The 17,920-nt window shown below is 32.0% G+C and overlaps 4 protein-coding genes across 7 annotated transcripts; all 4 read right to left on the bottom strand.

The window, feature by feature from the left end:
- Positions 1–24: 24 nt before the first annotated feature.
- On the bottom strand, positions 25–2,115 carry LOC123012221 (juvenile hormone esterase-like). Of its 3 annotated transcripts, XM_044410105.1 has the most exons (7): positions 2,057–2,115; positions 1,833–2,005; positions 1,653–1,793; positions 1,450–1,609; positions 1,029–1,405; positions 634–975; positions 25–588 (listed from the first exon to the last, which is right to left on the bottom strand). In XM_044410105.1, the coding sequence occupies exons 2-7, from the start codon at positions 1,965–1,967 to the stop codon at positions 43–45; spliced, it is 1,701 nt and encodes a 566-aa protein (XP_044266040.1). In that variant the 5' UTR covers positions 1,968–2,005; positions 2,057–2,115; the 3' UTR covers positions 25–42. The 3 variants fall into 3 exon arrangements, with proteins under 3 accessions (XP_044266040.1, XP_044266039.1, XP_044266041.1); XM_044410104.1 differs by lacking the exon at positions 2,057–2,115 and having other exon boundaries at positions 1,833–2,024; XM_044410106.1 differs by lacking the exon at positions 2,057–2,115 and having other exon boundaries at positions 1,450–1,601; positions 1,833–1,975.
- Positions 2,116–4,989: 2,874 nt separating this feature from the next.
- On the bottom strand, positions 4,990–7,053 carry LOC123011582 (esterase B1-like). Its single transcript, XM_044409085.1, has 6 exons — positions 6,805–7,053; positions 6,622–6,762; positions 6,410–6,569; positions 5,990–6,366; positions 5,609–5,941; positions 4,990–5,560 (listed from the first exon to the last, which is right to left on the bottom strand). Exons 1-6 carry the CDS (start codon positions 6,937–6,939, stop codon positions 5,012–5,014), a joined length of 1,695 nt encoding a protein of 564 aa, XP_044265020.1. The 5' UTR covers positions 6,940–7,053; the 3' UTR covers positions 4,990–5,011.
- Positions 7,054–7,108: 55 nt separating this feature from the next.
- LOC123011581 (esterase B1-like) lies at positions 7,109–11,101 on the bottom strand. Its single transcript, XM_044409084.1, has 6 exons — positions 10,944–11,101; positions 8,895–9,035; positions 8,683–8,845; positions 8,259–8,635; positions 7,868–8,206; positions 7,109–7,817 (listed from the first exon to the last, which is right to left on the bottom strand). The coding sequence occupies exons 1-6, from the start codon at positions 11,076–11,078 to the stop codon at positions 7,275–7,277; spliced, it is 1,698 nt and encodes a 565-aa protein (XP_044265019.1). The 5' UTR covers positions 11,079–11,101; the 3' UTR covers positions 7,109–7,274.
- Positions 11,102–12,872: 1,771 nt separating this feature from the next.
- Positions 12,873–15,359, bottom strand: LOC123011583 (esterase B1-like). 2 transcript variants are annotated; one of them, XR_006413157.1, is made up of 7 exons: positions 15,132–15,359; positions 14,331–14,471; positions 14,103–14,280; positions 13,680–14,056; positions 13,289–13,627; positions 13,058–13,239; positions 12,873–13,013 (listed from the first exon to the last, which is right to left on the bottom strand). XR_006413157.1 is itself a non-coding variant. In XM_044409086.1 (6 exons), exons 1-6 carry the CDS (start codon positions 15,264–15,266, stop codon positions 13,177–13,179), a joined length of 1,233 nt encoding a protein of 410 aa, XP_044265021.1. In that variant the 5' UTR covers positions 15,267–15,359; the 3' UTR covers positions 13,032–13,176. The 2 variants fall into 2 exon arrangements, 1 of the variants encoding a protein (XP_044265021.1); XM_044409086.1 differs by lacking the exon at positions 12,873–13,013 and having other exon boundaries at positions 13,032–13,239.
- Positions 15,360–17,920: the final 2,561 nt, after the last annotated feature.

Consider the following 17,920-nt stretch of genomic DNA (forward strand, 5'->3'; position numbering starts at 1 on the left):
AAATAACTCATGATTTTGTGGGTAATATTTTATTGTAAACTTTCAGTAACTGTAAATACTGTCCCAAAATTGCATTCTTTCGACATGTGGGTAATTTTTCATCTCTAGTCGAGTCCCGATATCTAGGATACAGTTTTGGTCCTTTGTCACCGGCCTCCACTCTACATAATTCAACAAAGGGTCATTCGTATTCGGAGTTGGGTTTCCACTTTTTGCAAAATTCGTCCATAATTTTATAAACCGTTTTATGTAAATTTCTTCGTCACTTCCATACCGGACTTTTTCTGCCAAAAGTGGTTTGAAAATGTAGCTCAAGTCGTCTGCATGAGAAGCCCCAGTAAGGGTTTTTCGCGGCATGAGATTTGCTAACCTCAAAAAAATTTGGTTTAGTCGACCTGGGCCTACAAAGTAAGCTAGAAAATAGAAAAACATGGTTGGATAGAAGAATTTAGGCGTGCACATGCTTTTGAAGAGACTGAAAGGGTGATCTAGGGTCATTTCGTAGAAATAAATGGGTACTTCGGTTTGCTCTTTTTGGTAATTTACGGTTTTGAAGGTTCCGTGTAGGAACATGTTATCGGTTTTGAGCTAAAATCGAGTTTGTTTTTCTATTTTTTAAATATTTTTTGTTACCAAATAAAATTTTTCAATATTGTTTTCCGATCGGTCCTCTCCGTTAAAATAAAAATTTTTAATTTTATTAGCAATTCGTTTGGATTCCTCCGAACCTTTCTCTAGTTTGAGGTAGAAGTAAATCTCATCTTCGAAACTACAACCAACTATATTTTCCCCGAATACTTTTTTTGCAACTTCGGCAAGTATCCCTTCTCTTGAATTATTCCCTATTATTAGAGGTACTTTGTTAAATTTCCTCGATTTAATGATTTCCAACGGTTCTTCCATTAAAAAAGCCGAATCAGTGACATATTTTTCAACAACTGGACCAAATGGTCGAATCCGACTTGCAGTAAATGTCTAAAAAATTAAATTAAATTAATAAAAACACAAAACAACTTTTTTTTGCATACGTCGTCGTATCTATGCAATGCTTTAACTATTTTTTGTGGCGACAAACTTTTCAAATATTCCAAAATTTTTCCTTCATCTCTCTCTTTAAAATTAAGATAATCAGCAATTATGGTACCATTGGTACACCCAATTGCCCAACTGTTTAACGCACACCCACTCTGACAAATTGCTTTATGAAACAATCCTTTGGTTTTTGGGGAAAGGTATAAATAATGAACGGCAGCTGAACCAGCACTTTCGCCAAAAATTGTCACATTGTTTGGATCTCCACCAAAATTTTTGATATTTTTTTGAACCCATTTAAGTGCAAGAACCATATCTTTCAATCCGGCATTTCCCGGCACTTCAAGAGCTGGATTTTCCAAACTGAGAAAGCCTGAAATTTTGTGTTAAAACTTTGGGATAAAACTAACAACACACCAAAGACTCCAAGACGATAATTGACTGAAACGATAACAACATCTTCGGTTATTAAATATTCTGGGCCATACATTTCACGACGATTTGAATCATGCAAAAAACCACCACCATGGATCCAGACCATGACGGGTTTAAGGGTGTTGTTACCATCACTGGGGAGCTGTATTTTAAATTAAAAATATGATAAATTGAAAAAAAAATACTTGTGGGGTGTAAACATTGACATGTAGACAATTATCCTCAGCTCCGACATATCGTTTAAACATTACATGACGTGAGGCACACACTGGGCCTTCTTGGGTTGCATCTTTGATACCATTCCAAGGTTCCACTGGAACAGGAGCCTACAAGAATTACCACAAAACTGGCAAAAATTGAAGTACCGTAAATCGCAGTTCTCCTATAGGAGCCTTCCCGTAGGGAACACCCAAGAAGTGGAAATAGGGATTATCAAAATGATCTTTTCCAATTTTCCCTTTTATTAGACCTTCTTTAAGTGAAACAACAGGATTGTCCATTACGGTATTTGTGATACTGCGTATGGTAGGGTACTAAACTAAAAAATAAATAATGAACTATGCTTGTTTGTAAAAAATTGTGTATGTACGTTTGCAAGCAGGTTTATAAATTGGAAAAGTGTTTACTGGAAAATTTACGTGATTTTTGCTTAATTTACTTTTTCCGGTGCAACATATTGACCTCTAAATCTATTTTGCAAATAGTGATAACACATGTAAAATTAAAAATGAAATAAGTTCGCTGTTTTTAAGTAAGTGAAGCTTCATTTGGTGTAAAACACGATTTTGATTTTAATCGAATCACATTGGTGATACGAAACAATTTATTTAATAGGTTTTATATATTATTATTAGTTTGTCCGTGAGCCAACGAGAAAATTATACTCGATTTCCTACGCAGTATTTTATTTACGATTGAAACCTATAAATAATTTCCTTAGAGCAGAACTAGTGCAAATTACGTTGTACAAATTTTAAAAGAAAGCTTTTTATACACTCACCGGCAAAATTATCTCATAACATGGGAAAAGTGATTTTTTATTGAAATAACGTTTAAAAAAAATGCATCAAAAATTAATTAGTTAACTAGTTAACGTTAAGTTGAACTAAAATTACGACTTAAACTTCAACAATTAAACTACAGTTTAATGATTTTCAAAAGAAACAAAAAAGCGAATTCAGTGCGGATCTTAGATACCTAAGCTTTTGTTTCATTCGGAAGCAACCATTAATACCTAGTATTGCCTCCTCGAGCCTGGAAAGAATCTCAGTTTTGCGAGGAGAATTAAAAAATGCAATAAAAATAAGTGGTTACCATTTAAAATTTCAAAGTTGACGCCAATTTCTCGTAGTTCCGGAAGTTCAGCCATTTTGAAAATATTTTAATTGAATTTAGATTGGTCGATTTGGGTTGTGTACAAAATTTCATATTCCTATCTGCATTAGAAGTTAAAAAATTTCTAATGTAGGCCCTAAAAGAATCACCTTGTATATAAAAGAGTTTCGTGACTGATAACGCATAGCCTAAGCCACTGAAGCTAGAAACATGAAATTTGGAAAATGTGTTTTTTAGAGAGCGTAAAGGTCCACTAAGAAGGGATTTTTCAAAAATCAATTTCTAATGTGATGAAATGGGGTGTAAACTTTTAAACGAAGAGAGAAACAAAAAATGGGAAGATATGTTCCTTAGCGGTTGTAAAGGTGCACTAAGAGACGTGATTTAAAAAAAATAATAAGTAAAAACTTATTTACTCCCTTAGAAAAGGGGGTAAAACGGGGTGTATACGTTTAAACGAAAATAGAAACATGAAATTTGGCAGATATGTTCCTTAGAAGGTGTACAGGTCCGCAAAGAAAGGATTTTTTGAAAATCAATTGCTACAGGGGTGAAATGCGGTGTAAATATTTAAACGAAGATAGAAACAAAAATTTTTTTAATATATGTTCTTTAGCATTAGAGAGTGCACTAAGACGAGGTTTTTTAAAAATAACAATAAAAAAAAACTTATTCACCCATTTAGAAAAAGGGGTACACATTAAAACGAAAATAAAAACTTGAAATTTGGAAGATATGTTCCTTAGAGCGAAAACCAATCTTTAAGGGGGTGAAATGGGGTGTAAACATTTAAACGAAGATAAAATCATAAACTTTGGGAAACATATTTCTTAGAGGTCCGCTAAAAAAAGATTTCTTGAAAATGAAATTCTAAGGGGGTGAAATGGGGTGTAACATTGAACTGAAGACAAAAACATAAAATTTCAGAAACATATTTCTTAGAGGGCGTAGGTAGAGATTCTCCAAGAAAGAATTTTTTGAAAATATATTTATAAGAGGGTGAAATGATTAATAAACGAAGATCGAAACATGAAATTTGGAAAATATTTTTCTTAGGGAATGTAGAAGTGCACTAATCAGGCACTTTCCAAAAACCATCCTATAACGGGGTGAAACATTTAAACGGGTACAAACATTTAAACGAAAACATAAACATGAAATTTAGAATTTTGACTTTTGAGGGTGTAAAAGTGCACCAAGAAGACACTTTTAGAAAATCCGAGGTGAAATGGGCTGTAAGCGTTTGTAACGTACTTTTTGGTCATTTGCTTAAAAATATACTCTCTGCTCCTGCGTTGTTTTGAGTTGACGAATCAAGAAAAAAAATAGATAAACAGACTACCTTCACATTTCTTCTTTGAAAAACAACAAAAATTTATATCGAAAATCTACGTGCTAGTTAAGCCATATTTTTGTTATACGTAATCCGAGTGGCGTAATTCTTTTTTTATTTGAAAGGTACATTATTTCTAAACAATTTTTGTGTTGCCTTGGTTTTAGTAAAAAAATTATTTAAGTTGAAGTGTCATTTTGGTCATTTGTTATTCTTTTTAAAATTTTAATAAAAAAAATTAGGTTTTAGTATCTTTATGTAATTGTCTATGTTTATGTTATTTAACAATAATGTATTTATTATTAATTTACACAAAAAAATCATATTTTCATTGGCGTCGTCAAACTTTTTAAGTTGTGTTAAATCGCTTTATTATGGTCCTGGAGAATCTCAGGTTATTCTTTGTCTTTTTATTACATCCTGTATAATTGCTCTTGACATTCATTTGGAAAAGTTCTCCTACAACAGATATAAGTACAGTAATATCAAAAAGCTGTAAAAAAACTGAAATCCCTTTCAGAAATACATATCAGTACTGTGTATTTCATTCCAGCGAAAGCCTGATTTTTTCACCAAATACAAAATTGCTTTAATGGGTTGGGAGAGTACTAAACCAAGGACCAAATAAAAAATGTTAGTTGATTGCAGCAAAAACTGTACGTGTAGATTTGCAAACAAATTCCTTCTAAATTTGTCTAGTTATTTGAACAAATGTACTCTTTCCAAAAAAGTGAAGCTTTAGTCAAAATATGACTTTGATTTTTAACCAGACAATAAGATAAATAGCAATTTATTTCATAGTTTTTAACTTAATCAACTCGTTCCTATGACAACAAGAAAATAAATTAAACTTATTTCTTGTACAAAATACTTTATTCACGGTAAAAAATTATAAATGCTATCCCAAAATGCCATTCTTTCACCATACGGATTTGTTTTTAATTCGAGTCGAGTCCCTATATCCAGCAAAAAATTTTCGTCTTTGGTCACCGGTTTCCATTCAACGTTTAAAAGCTGGTCATTTTTATCTGGTGTCGGATTTCCAGTTCTTGCAAAATTCGCCCATAATTTTATAAACCTTTTTACATAAATTTCCTCGTCACTTCCAGGCTTGACTTTTTCGCTCAAAACGTTCGTGAAAAGGTAGCTCAAATCGTCGCCATGGGATGCTCCATTTAGGACTTTTCTCGGCATAAGACTTGCCAGTCGCAAAAAAAATGTGTTGAATATACTATCGCGTGTTAGGTACGCCAAAAGATAGAAAATCAGAGTTGGGTAAAACAGTTTCGGGGTGCACAAGCTTTTGAAAAGACTTAAAGGAGTGTCAAGAGACATTTCGTAAAAGTAAATCAGGGCTTGACTGGTTTGTTTTTGATAATTGACTGTCTTGTATGCGGCGTGGAGGAACATGTTGTCGGTTTTAAGCTGAAATCAAATTTATTTATATTTGTTTGTTGTGTTTTTGTTCAGTACCAAGTAATATTTTTCCGCATTTATTTCTTCTTCGCCGTAATAAAATTTCTTTATTTTGTGGGCAATTCGTTTCGACGTTTCTGAACCTCTTTTCACATTTAACCGATAATGGATTTCGTCTTCTAGACTCGAACCTATTATATCTTTTCCTAGTAACTTCCTAGCAGCTTCCGTAAGGATTCCCTCTCTTGAAGTTGTTCCTATTATCAGAGGCACGTGATTGAATTTTCCTGATTTTATAATTTCGAGCGGTTCCTCGGTTAAGAAAGCCGAATCGGTTACATATTTTTCAACAACTGGTCCAAATTTTTGTACTTTACATGCAACAAATGTCTGAAAATCAAAAAAAAGTTTAAAAAAAAACCTATTTGTTGTACATACATCTTCGTATCTGTGTTGTGCTTTGATGAGTTTTTGTGGTGACAAAGTTTTCAAATACTCCAAAATTTTTCTTTCGTTCATTTCATTGTAGTGTAGGTGTTTTGCAATTATTAAACCATTAGTGCTTCCTACTCCCCAAGTATTTAATGCACACCCACTTTGACAGATTGCTTTGTGGAATAATCCTTTGGTTTTTGGGGAGAGGTATAAGTAATGAACTGCAACAGAACCAGCACTTTCGCCAAAAATTGTCACATTATTTGGGTCTCCACAAAAATTTTGAATGTTGTTTTGTATCCACTGAAGAGCCAAAACCATGTCTTTTAATCCGGCGTTTCCGGGAATTTCTAGTGTTGGGTCTTCCAAGCTGAGAAATCCTAAAGTTTTGTATAAAATTTTTAAGACAGAGTCAAAACGCACCAAGGACTCCTAAACGAAAACTCACTGCAACTATAACAACATCTTCAGTTATTAAATAATCTGGACCATACATTTCGCGTTTATTTGTGTCATATAGAAAGCCACCACCGTGGAACCAGACCATAACAGGTTTCAGATTATTGTTACCATCATTAGGAAGCTACAATTTAATTTGAAAAAATGAGTGAAAATGGATCAAATACGAGTATTACCTGTGGAGTGTAAACGTTAACGTGTAAACAATTATCCTCACTACCCACATAAGTTTTAAGCATTAAATGGCGAGAGGGGCATTCTGGACCTTCTTGTGTAGCATCTCGAATGCCTTTCCAAGGTTCCACTGGAACAGGAGCCTGCAAAAGCTATCACAAGTTGCTCAAAAAGCCAAAAATTACCTTAAATCGTAAATCTCCAATTGGAGCTTTTCCGTAGGGAATCCCAAGAAAGTAGTAGTAAGGCTTGCCCAAGTAATCACTGTCAATACTTCCCTTAATTTGTCCTTCTTTAATTGTTACAACGGGATTTGCCATTGCGATACGAGTACAATGAAATAAATTCTTAAAGTGATACCTACATATATATTGCTTGATAAGGCCAAAGAGTCGAGACGCAAGTGATAGTAAGATTATTTAAAAGTTAATGATTCTTTATCAAAAAAATATATAAATTCAAAACAATTCGTCTGGGTCCAGGATGTGATGATTACATTCAGTTGTTGCTTAATTGATCTCCCACTAACTAGTAAGTGGGGGGATTATTTTTCGTTATTAATATTATTATCAATGGTTTTTTTATTGAAAGTTTGTGATATTTCTTTATTAGTACATTTATATTTGTTACAAACAACACGTCAACAAAAAAAAACCTAAACGTTGCAAATGTCGTCCCAAAATTTCATCCTTTCACTTGCCGGATTTGACTTGACTTCTAGTTCCTTACCAATCTTAAGATAAAAATTTTCTTCTTTGGTCACAGGTTTCCATTCAATATTTAAAAGTTGGTCATTTTTATTCGGTGTTGGATTTCCGGTTTTTGCAAAATTCGTCCACAACTTAACAAACTTCTGCACATGTTTCTCTTCTTCACTTTTTGGTTCAAGTTTTCCATTCCAAATTGAGCAAAATATGTAAAAGAGATCGTCGCCATGACATGTGCCGTGAATAGGTTTTACTGAAAGCTTTTTCGACAAGCTTAAGAGCATTGTGCTCATCATGCCTTTACCAAATTTTAAAACCAGAAAGTATAAAGACATTAAAAGGTAAATGTGATTGGAAGAAACTATATTTTTAAGAATGTTTAACTGTGTATCTAGAGTCACTTTGTAGAAATAAATGGGTTTACGACTGGTTTGTTTTTGGCAATAGATACTTCTGTAAATTCCATGAAAAAACATATTATCTGTCTTGAGCTGAAATAAATAATTTTTAACAATAAATATAAAGATGATTTTTTTATTACTTTCAACACTTTGTCCAAGTCATTTTCTGTAGGTTCTTTATTGTCAAAATATTTGTCTTTAATGGAGGCTGCAATTTTTTGGGATGTTTCTGATCCCTTTTCTAGATTTAAATCGTAGTAAATTTCGTTTTCCAAATTAAGACTCCTTGCGTCTTTTTGCACTAGTTTAATAAGTTCAACAAGCATTCCTTCTCTAGAAGTGTACCCCATAATTAATGGCACATGATTAAATCGGCCAGATTTAATAATATCAATAGGCTCTTCAGTTAAAAAAGAACTGTCTGTAACATATTTTTCAACAACTGGTCCAAATGGTCGTATTGTGGAAGCATTAAACGGCTGAAAATATTGAAAATCAATTAAATTTACTTGAAATATATTTAAAACCAACATCGGGAGTTTTTGCTTGTGCATCCACAATTGTTTTCGCTGGCAAAGACTTCAAATATTCCAATATCTTTTTTTCGTCTGTTTCTTTATACCCGAGATTTTTAGCAATTTCCAAAGCATTGCTACAACCCCGAGCCCATGGGTTTAAGGCACTTCCACTGTGAACTATTGCTTTATGAAACAGTCCTTCAGTTTTAGGAGAAAGATACAAGAAATGAACAGCAGCTCCACCCGCACTTTCACCAAAAATGGTAACATTATTTGGATCCCCACCAAAATTTTTGATATTTTTTTGAACCCATTTAAGTGCAAGAACCATGTCTTTSAATCCGGCGTTTCCGGGAACTTCCAAGGATGCATCTTCCAAACTAAGAAATCCTAAAATCTTATTTAGAGTTTCCTACTGATTAAAATTCCCATCGTACCTAAAACTCCTAATCGGTAATTAATTGCAACAAGTACAATATCTTCAGTTATCAGATAATCAGGTCCGTATAATTCTTTATGGTTTGAACCCATTAAAAAACCACCCCCATGAATCCAAACCATGACTGGTTTGAGTGACCCAGAACTGTCATCATCGGGTAACTGAAGTGTAATTGATAAAAAAAAATTAAGTTGTTATATGATATGTTACCTGTGGTGTGAATACATTTAGGTTTAGACAGTTATCTTCACACCCAACATAATTGGTAAATATCATATGGTGGGACGGACATGCTGGTCCTTCTTTTGTGGTGTCCAGAATACGATTCCAGGGTTCTACCGGCACAGGGGCCTATAAAAAATATTCGATTTTTGGACAAAAGTGATTGATTTTGAAATAACATAAAACTAAAATTTATATGAATGGAACAAAGTAGGTACATTTACTCGTACAATTGCGGACACGAAAATTTGGACAATTTGTCATCCTATTGACATAAAAATGTGAAACGGGCCTTATGCAACTAAACTCACTTTCGGTTGTTGTAATTTATATTCTAGCAGCTAGAGAAAAAATGACAACAAATCAAAAACATATATTGCAGGCATTATTGTTTCGGAAAATTAACGCTAAAAGTAAAATTCAAACAAAATTTTGAAATTCCATTTCAAACGCTAATCATAATGACAATAAAGCGTGGCTTACATTGACATTTTTGAACTCACATAAATTTCATGTCCGAAATTGAACTTGATAACATTAAAATTAACGCACTCGCCACGCTTGGAGTTGGGATCATCAGAATTCGACATTTTGCACTACTAACTGCACTAGTTAAATAAATAAATACTTTCGAAAATCTTAACACAAATTTCGATACTGACGCGTGATGTTTATAATCATTGTTCTGATTTCATTAGTTGTAAAGCGTCCTAAATTCCAAATCAGGAATTCCTGTATAATCATACAGGAGAGTTTAAATTTAGCACTTTGACTCTATTTATTTCTGATGGAGAAATAATTTTTAAAATTTTTGGCTACATGCTATTAGAAGAGGAAAAAAGGAAGCTGTATCTTAAATTGTATTTTTGTTTAATGTTATTTGTGGCTTTTATTGGCACAATTTTTGTACTTTTACTAAATAATTATGAAAAAACATATACAAGACTATGGGTATCATTAAATAGACATAAACACATGTCAAATGTTAAAAAATAAATGTCAAAATTAGATAAAAATTGGATAGAATTTTTTAAACATTTTTTACATGTTCCTGGTATCTTATCTTACTTGAAATTTTTCTCTGGGGCGCGAATTCTGACACAGCTTGTATAATCCATTTACTTCCTATTTATAGGGTTGTTCTTTACTCTCGTTTGCGGATAAAATAGTAGGTATATTTTACTTTTACTTCTAATAACATAATGTACTATTATTCGCACCTAGTCAAAATGTTAATTAAAAAATCTGGTGTGAACATCACACGACTTTCCTTATCCAACCTATTTGGAAAACATCCTTACGACAATAATTTATTGTTGGAAATCCGAGTAGCAAACCTAACGTTTGCGTTAGTGCCACATGCCGGATTACACCCGAAATAGATCATAGTTGTCGCGGGTTCTGGGGTCCAATTTTTTTTAGTTCGTCACCCATTATCATTTCTATTTTATCACATTTTACTACTGTTTAATAAGATATATTTCATGATTCTAAATAATTTATATCCCCATGAATTTATTGTATCTTCAACCGTATTATTTTGCGGCCCCTTTACGGCCGATTTTTGGTCTTTGCGGCCGAACGTTGCTACCGATTTTTACCAATTGTTTCGTGCTGCGTTCCCTTCCCACAAGTAACTTACATACCCCATTTCAAGTTTCTAGCTCTTATCATTCTCGAGATATGCTGTTTACAGACAGACAGACACACAAACACACACACACACGACCCAATGGCCCAAACCAACTTTTTGGTGTCTAATTCGTGCAGAAATGTAAAAATATAGTTAGATCAAATTTCAGCCGATTACAATACTTTCCTTATAGGATAAGGAAAGTAAAAAAAATATACCATAGAAGCGCTTTTCTCCTTTTTTCCTTCGAAAACATTCTTATTTAGTTATGACTAATACATTAATTTGTACGTACGAATCAATGCAAACAGCAAATTCACGTTTTATTCTATTTATTTCAACTATAAATAATTCCAATTATACTAATAATAAATTACGACAATAATCAAAAACATGAATATTACCTTAAACCTCAATTCTCCAATAGGAGCTTTAGCGTAGGGAACACCCAAAAAACTATAATAAGTTTTACCCAAATAATCTTCATCTTCCTTGCCTCTAATTTGACCTTCTTCTAGATTAATTACAAGTGATGCCATAGGTATCGCAAGTTGTCAACAAATCTCACTGTTAATTGTTGCTTAATAATTGAACAACTTAAAGCGAGCAGCATCACACTATATTTGCGAATAAGATAATGAAACATATCTTATCTACCTTGAGTGAATTGATGTTTCGATGGAATCAAAATCATGACCGAAAAATTCAAAATCATGACCGAAAAATTGAAACACCTGTGATTAAAAAGGTGCAAATCATTTAGTTCTTTGGTCTATGGACTCCACTGAACGTTTTCAGGCGTTGAGTATACCAGTCTTCCATAATTTGACGAAATTTTTAACTGATAATTTTTCTATACCACCTGGTAGCAATTTTGGACTTAAAAATGACGGGAATAGGTAACCGACATTGTCATTTTGCGGATTTTGCAATTTTCATAAAAAATATTTTTTTCGTGCCCTCGCCGGATTTGTACGAAAGGAAGTAACAAAAAAAAAGGAAAAGTAAAGCTTTGGTTAAATAATTTTGTAAAAATTTATAGATGTGTCGAGGGAAATTTGTTATACAGGAATGTCCCCGGATTGAGTTTACAAGAGAAAAAAAAAATATCTTAGATTTTACGCCAAAACTGCAAAGGCAAAACATTTTTTGCTTTACCTGAAACGAGCAAATCTGTAATTAAAAGTTTATTATTCTAACTCAGTAGAAAGTAGAGTTCATTTTTCTCTTGATTTTGGATCTAGAATAATTTTTCTTTGGAAAACATAATTTTAAGAAATAGCAACTCAAAGAAACAGCTTTAAGGTAAAAACCAAAGTCATTTTTAAACAAGAACTTTCATTATTTAATTAATAAATTAATTGTTAAAGTGACATATAGTTGCCAAATAAATAAAACCGCCAATGTGGTAGGACTTAAAAGCAGAGAAAAATTATTCCAAGTTCAGAATCAAAAGAAAAATAAACTTTTCTTTTCATTGAATCAGAATAATGAAGTTTTAAGTACAAATTTGTTTGCTTTGCAGTTTTGGCGTAAAATCAATGAGAATTTTTTTTCCTCTTGTAAACTCAATTCGGGGACACACTGTAGATAAACCTGCTCTGTGCAGTGTTGCTTTCTGGTGGAAAAAACGAGCAGTTAGGAGTACAAACGGTAGTGGATTATGCTCTGCTAATTTTTCTCTGAGAAATTTTAGTATGATACATCGGGAAAAACTTTTAACTCAAGATAGAAGTTGTTACAAATCATTGTCTCAATGCTCGTATGCAATAAAATCTAACCTGTCTTCTACCCTGAGTCGATGACATCTGTCTCTCCAAAGTGATTTAGAATTTTTGAAATGGTAGATGAGTTGCTCTTAAGCTTTGAGCAATGGATTGTTGAGATTTGTCTTTTTTATCGAAGAGCGGCACCGGTTTTTTTTTTTTTCAAATTGTAGCTTCTATTTTACTCGAATATAATAATAACAGTCTATTTTTACGCCATACAACGTTGATAACTAAAGAAATATCACAATGACTAAACAGAAAATACATAACATTGCTATTAACATTTAACGCGGAGGGTATTATGAATGTTTTTTTTATAAAAATTTGTAGAAAATATTTCTTTATTAGTTTTATTACATTTTTTTACAAATAATACATCAACAAAAAAAAACACTAAATGTTGCAAATATCGTCCCAAAATTTCATCCTTTCACTTGCCGGATTTGACTTGATTTCCAGCTCCTCACCAATCTTCAGATAAAAATTTTCTTCTTTGGTCACAGGTTTCCATTCAATATTCAAAAATTGGTCATTTTTATTCGGTGTTGGATTTCCGGTTTTTGCAAAATTTGTCCACAACTTAACAAACTTCTGCACATGTTTCTCTTCTTCGCTTTTTGGTTCAAGTTTTCCGTTCCAAATTGAGTTAAAAAGGTAAAACAGATCGTCACCATGACATGTGCCGTGGATAGGTTTTACTGAAAGCTTTTTTGCCAAGTTTAAGAGCATTGTGCTCGTCATGCCTTTACCAAATTTTGATACCAGAAAGTATAAAGATATTAAAAGGTAAAGGTGATTGGAACAAACTGTATTCTTGAGAATATTTAACTGGGTATTTAGAGTTATTTTGTAGAAATAAATGGGTTCACTACTGATTTGTTTTTGACTGGAGACACTTCTGTAAATTCCGTGAAGAAACATCTGTCTTGAGCTGAAATAAGTCATCATTAACAAAAAATATTTTCATGATTTTTTATTACTTTCCACACTTTGTCCAAGTCATTTTCTGTTGGTTCTTTATTGTCAAAATATTTTTCTTTAATGGAGGCTGCAATTTTTTGGGATTTTTCGGATCCCCTTTCTAGATTTAAATCATAGTAAATTTCGTTTTCCAAATTAAGGTCACTCGCCTCTTTTTGCCCTAATTTAATAAGTTCAAAAAGCATTCCTTCTCTAGATGTGTACCCCGTAATTAGTGGCACATGATTAAATCGGCCAGATTTAATAATATCAATAGGTTCTTCAGTCAAAAAAGAACTATCTGTAACATTTTTTTCAACAACTGGTCCATATGGTCGTATTGTGGAAGCATTAAACGGCTGAAAATATCGAAAATCAATTAAATTTACTTTAAATGTATTTAAAACCAACATCGGGAGTTTTAAGTTGTGCATCCACAATTTTTTTCGCTGGCAAAGATTTCAAATATTCCAATATATTTTTTTCGTCTGTTTCTTTATACCCGAGATTTTTAGCAATTTCCAAAGCATTGCTACAACCCCGAGCCCACAGGTTTAAGGCACTTCCACTCTGAACTATCGCTTTATGAAACAGCCCTTTAGTTTTAGGAGAAAGATACAAAAAATGAACAGCAGCTCCACCCGCACTTTCACCAAAAATGGTAACATTATTTGGATCCCCACCAAAATTTTTGATATTTTTTTGAACCCATTTAAGTGCAAGAACCATGTCTTTCAATCCGGCGTTTCCGGGAACTTCCAAGGATGCGTCTTCCAAGCTAAGAAATCCTAAAAACTTATTTAGAGTTTCCTACTGATTAAAATCCCATCGTACCAAAAACCCCTAATCGGTAATTAATTGCAACAAGTAATTGTACTTGTTCTTCAGTATCTTCAGTTATCAGATAATCAGGCCCGTATAATTCTTTCTGATTTGAACCCATTAAAAAACCACCCCCATGAATCCAAACCATGACTGGTTTAAGTGATCCAGAATTGTTATCGTTAGGTAACTGAAGTGTCATTAATAGAAAAAAAGTTGTATGTTGTAAAAAAATGTTACTTGTGGTGTGAATACATTTAGGTTTAGGCAATTATCTTCACACCCCATATAATTGGTAAATATCATATGACGTGAGGGACATGCTGGTCCTTCTTTTGTGGCGTCCAAAATGCCATTCCAGGATTCTACCGCCACAGGGGCCTAAAAAATATTTCATATTTTTTAACAAAATTGACTGAATTGAAGATGGTGTAAAATTAAAATGTTCATATATGAATAAACAATAGTCGTATCATTGTCGATTCTTATTATGCCCTTGGTGCAGGCAAGGTTTTTGCATTTTGCGTCTTTCAAATAAGAATTTATAATATTTTCAGCAAATTTGGTGTACAAGAGATTAAAATAATTGCTTATTTTGTTGTGTATGGGCTATAAAAAAAAGCCAATTTATGCCCGCTTTTTGGTGCTTAGAAACAAGTTTATAGTTCGCCATGCTTCAATGCGTTGTACAAATATCTTGATAATTAATCACATTCATTAAAGGTAGCAAGAAGATCCAAGAAGAAGTACTGAATTTATTTAACGAATAACGTAAAATATTTGTACTACCGAAATTAAGTGAATTTTTTTTTATAATTTTTTACTGGTGTTCAAATATTAACTAAACATATACCTAGAAGCGGTTTTCATTCTATCACCTTCAAAAACACAGTATAATTAATTTATGAGTAATAAATTAATTTGTGCGTACATTTCAATGCAAACAACAAATTCACGTTTTATTCTATTTAAATAAATAAATACGTAATTCCAATTATACTGATAACAAATTTCGACAATAAACAAAAACATGAATATTACCTTAAACCTCAATTCTCCAATAGGAGCTTTAGCGTAGGGAACACCCAAAAAACTATAATAGGTTTTACCCAAATAATCTTCATCTTTCTTGCCTCTAATTTGACCTTCTTCTAGAGTAATAACAAGCGATGCCATTGTTTTTTTTTTATTTGTTTAGATCGCGAGTTGCGACTGTTTATCTCACCAAAACAAACCTCACTGATGACTTAACTTGTGGATGGAGGGACATTATATGCGACTTAGATGTGGTTAATTTTTCATTCTACGCGTGTGGATCAATTGATAATACGAAAAACGTATTTATATCTGTCTCTTTTCAACATTTGTAAACAGCTTTGTTGCTCTCTCGCTACGTATTCGCTATTTATGTCAGTTTAACACATGCCATTAAAGTAAAGCAAAAGCAGGGCTTACAGTTGGGGCAAAACAATATATTTATGACAAATAAATTAGAGAACGATAGCTAAATAGTCAAGATCAAAATAATACAGTTTTTTATTATTTAAAACTTCCTACATGTGAAAAATTGTAGTAGCAATAAATACCATTGGTATTTCGGCAACCTCGCAAACTTTCTATGACCATGTTGTGTAAGATACAATCAGCGTAGAAAAGATTGTCCTCCTAATAAACCGCCCGAACCCTTAGAGGCTGAACCCATAAACCAGAACAATAAATCTTTTCCATTGTAAACGTCATTTAACAGTATATTTAGTTTGTAATGAAGTTTAGTTACCGATTTTACTTTCAATTGAGTAGATAATTAAAAAAATATTTTAAAAATTCATAACTTTATACCGCAATTAAAAGTTAAATTAAAAAATTATTTTAATGAATGTTTGATGTTATTTACTTACTAAGATAACAAGTAAATGCCGTTTTAAATGTATAATAAAATAAACAATATTATTATTAGTAATATCTAATAAAAACCATTTATTGTTAGACATTAAAATGACCAAATCTAACCAGAGGCAATTTAACATAACTCTTTAATTTATTGATAGCTTAATTCTGTTTAATAAAGTTACATTTGACAAATTAAATTCTTTCATATCTTTTTTATCCAATTCAACAAACACATCGATTTTCTAAATATTTTACAATTTAATTTTGCTATAATAAACAGAAGATAAAATATTTAAAAAAAAGTAGATTATGTATTATGTTGTACGTATTTTTTTCTTACTACAACAATGTTTGTTTTATTCGTATTCAAAATTAATTTGCAAATATTATTGTATTAAAGTTAGAAGTATTTTTTTGGTAATAATTTGTTTATTAATAGGGTAGACAGTTCTCCAATGGCTAGGATTTTTTTAATATACAAAAATTAAAATTGATTAATTTAGTTTTAATAAAATAACTGAACAATTATTAGCAAAAACAAATTCGTAAATTTGTTACATTTGTTTTGCGATTGCAATATCATGGTTGCAAATATCTCACCTATTAATTATTGTTTTTCAGATAGTTGTTCTTTAGTGTATTTGACGATTTGAGACAAGTGTTTAAATAGATAAGTCAAAAAGATTATCAATTTTGATATGAAAAATAAATCCTCTTTAACACGTTTTTTAGATTTTCAAAACGAAATCAAAGACAAATCAGTTATAATTCAAGCCGTACAAAGAACTGGCGTGTGGGAAAAAAATATTTTTGAATTTGGTATCATCAAAATGTCAAAAGTTATCAAATCTCTCTATCAACAGACGGAGGTCAAATTGAATTCTTGATTCGCATTGAGTCAACCTGTATTTATACAAAATAAATACATACACACATAACTTTACGAGGCTTGTGCCTAATGTACGCACCCAAATTTACAAGAGTCACAGAACACTGGATACAAAAAATTCACATTAATTATATAATTTTTGGAAACCCATGACAAACTAATCACTATTTCATTATTAATTATAAACTGCAGTTTTTCAGAAACAATTATCATTTGTTCTATCAAGAGACGGCATGAATATGATATGATATATAATATATATGATATACAGGGTGTTTACAGTCTTGGAGTCGAAATTTGACCTAGTAATAGAAAAGTACAGAAATACTGTAACCGAGAAAAAAGCTCACACAATTGTTATTATCAAGAATGTTATCCATGATAATGAAAGAGAAAAGTCACTTCATAGTTTTGACACTGTCATCATTTGATTCATCATTTGATTTGCTTTTGCTTTAGTTTTTATCAAAATTCGAAGATCTTCTGTTTAATCTCTTTCAGCGAATGGTTTCCAATAGGTTTGATTCTTAATTTTTTTCTAAATTTATAAACATGTATGGCAAGATATTAAAATAATAAATTGATTGTCGTGATTATGATTTACGGTGAAACACAAGGTAATGATACTAATGGCCATTGTCGCAGCCGAAGCAGCAGTTCTCAAACAAATAGTGTAAAATGAATAATTTCCTTTAACAACGTGAATTTTTGTTTTATATAGCGTATTAGTTTTCTTTTACCGTGAATATCATCTCATTGAAATTTCAACCTCAAGACCGTAAACATCCTGTATATGATTGTAGTTTATCTATATTAATCACTAACTAACTAAAAACGTTGTAATTTTTGAAAGGGTGAACAAACTAGAGAAGATCATCCAGTTTTTCAAAATTTGTAATCGAGTTCGTATCGGAATATATATTATTGATTGCATCTTACAGGCGCAGGCCTCGTAAAATTATGTGAAACACCCTGTATAATAGGTATAAAAATGAACTGTAATAGCACATATCTTATCCACCTTGAGTGTTTTGATATTTCGGTAGGATCA

The sequence above is a fragment of the Tribolium madens genome, unplaced genomic scaffold (assembly GCF_015345945.1).
Source record: "Tribolium madens isolate multiple individuals breed KSU strain unplaced genomic scaffold, Tmad_KSU_1.1 Scaffold_91;HRSCAF=231;Tcas5.2_LG7, whole genome shotgun sequence".
Lineage (NCBI taxonomy): Eukaryota > Metazoa > Arthropoda > Insecta > Coleoptera > Tenebrionidae > Tribolium > Tribolium madens.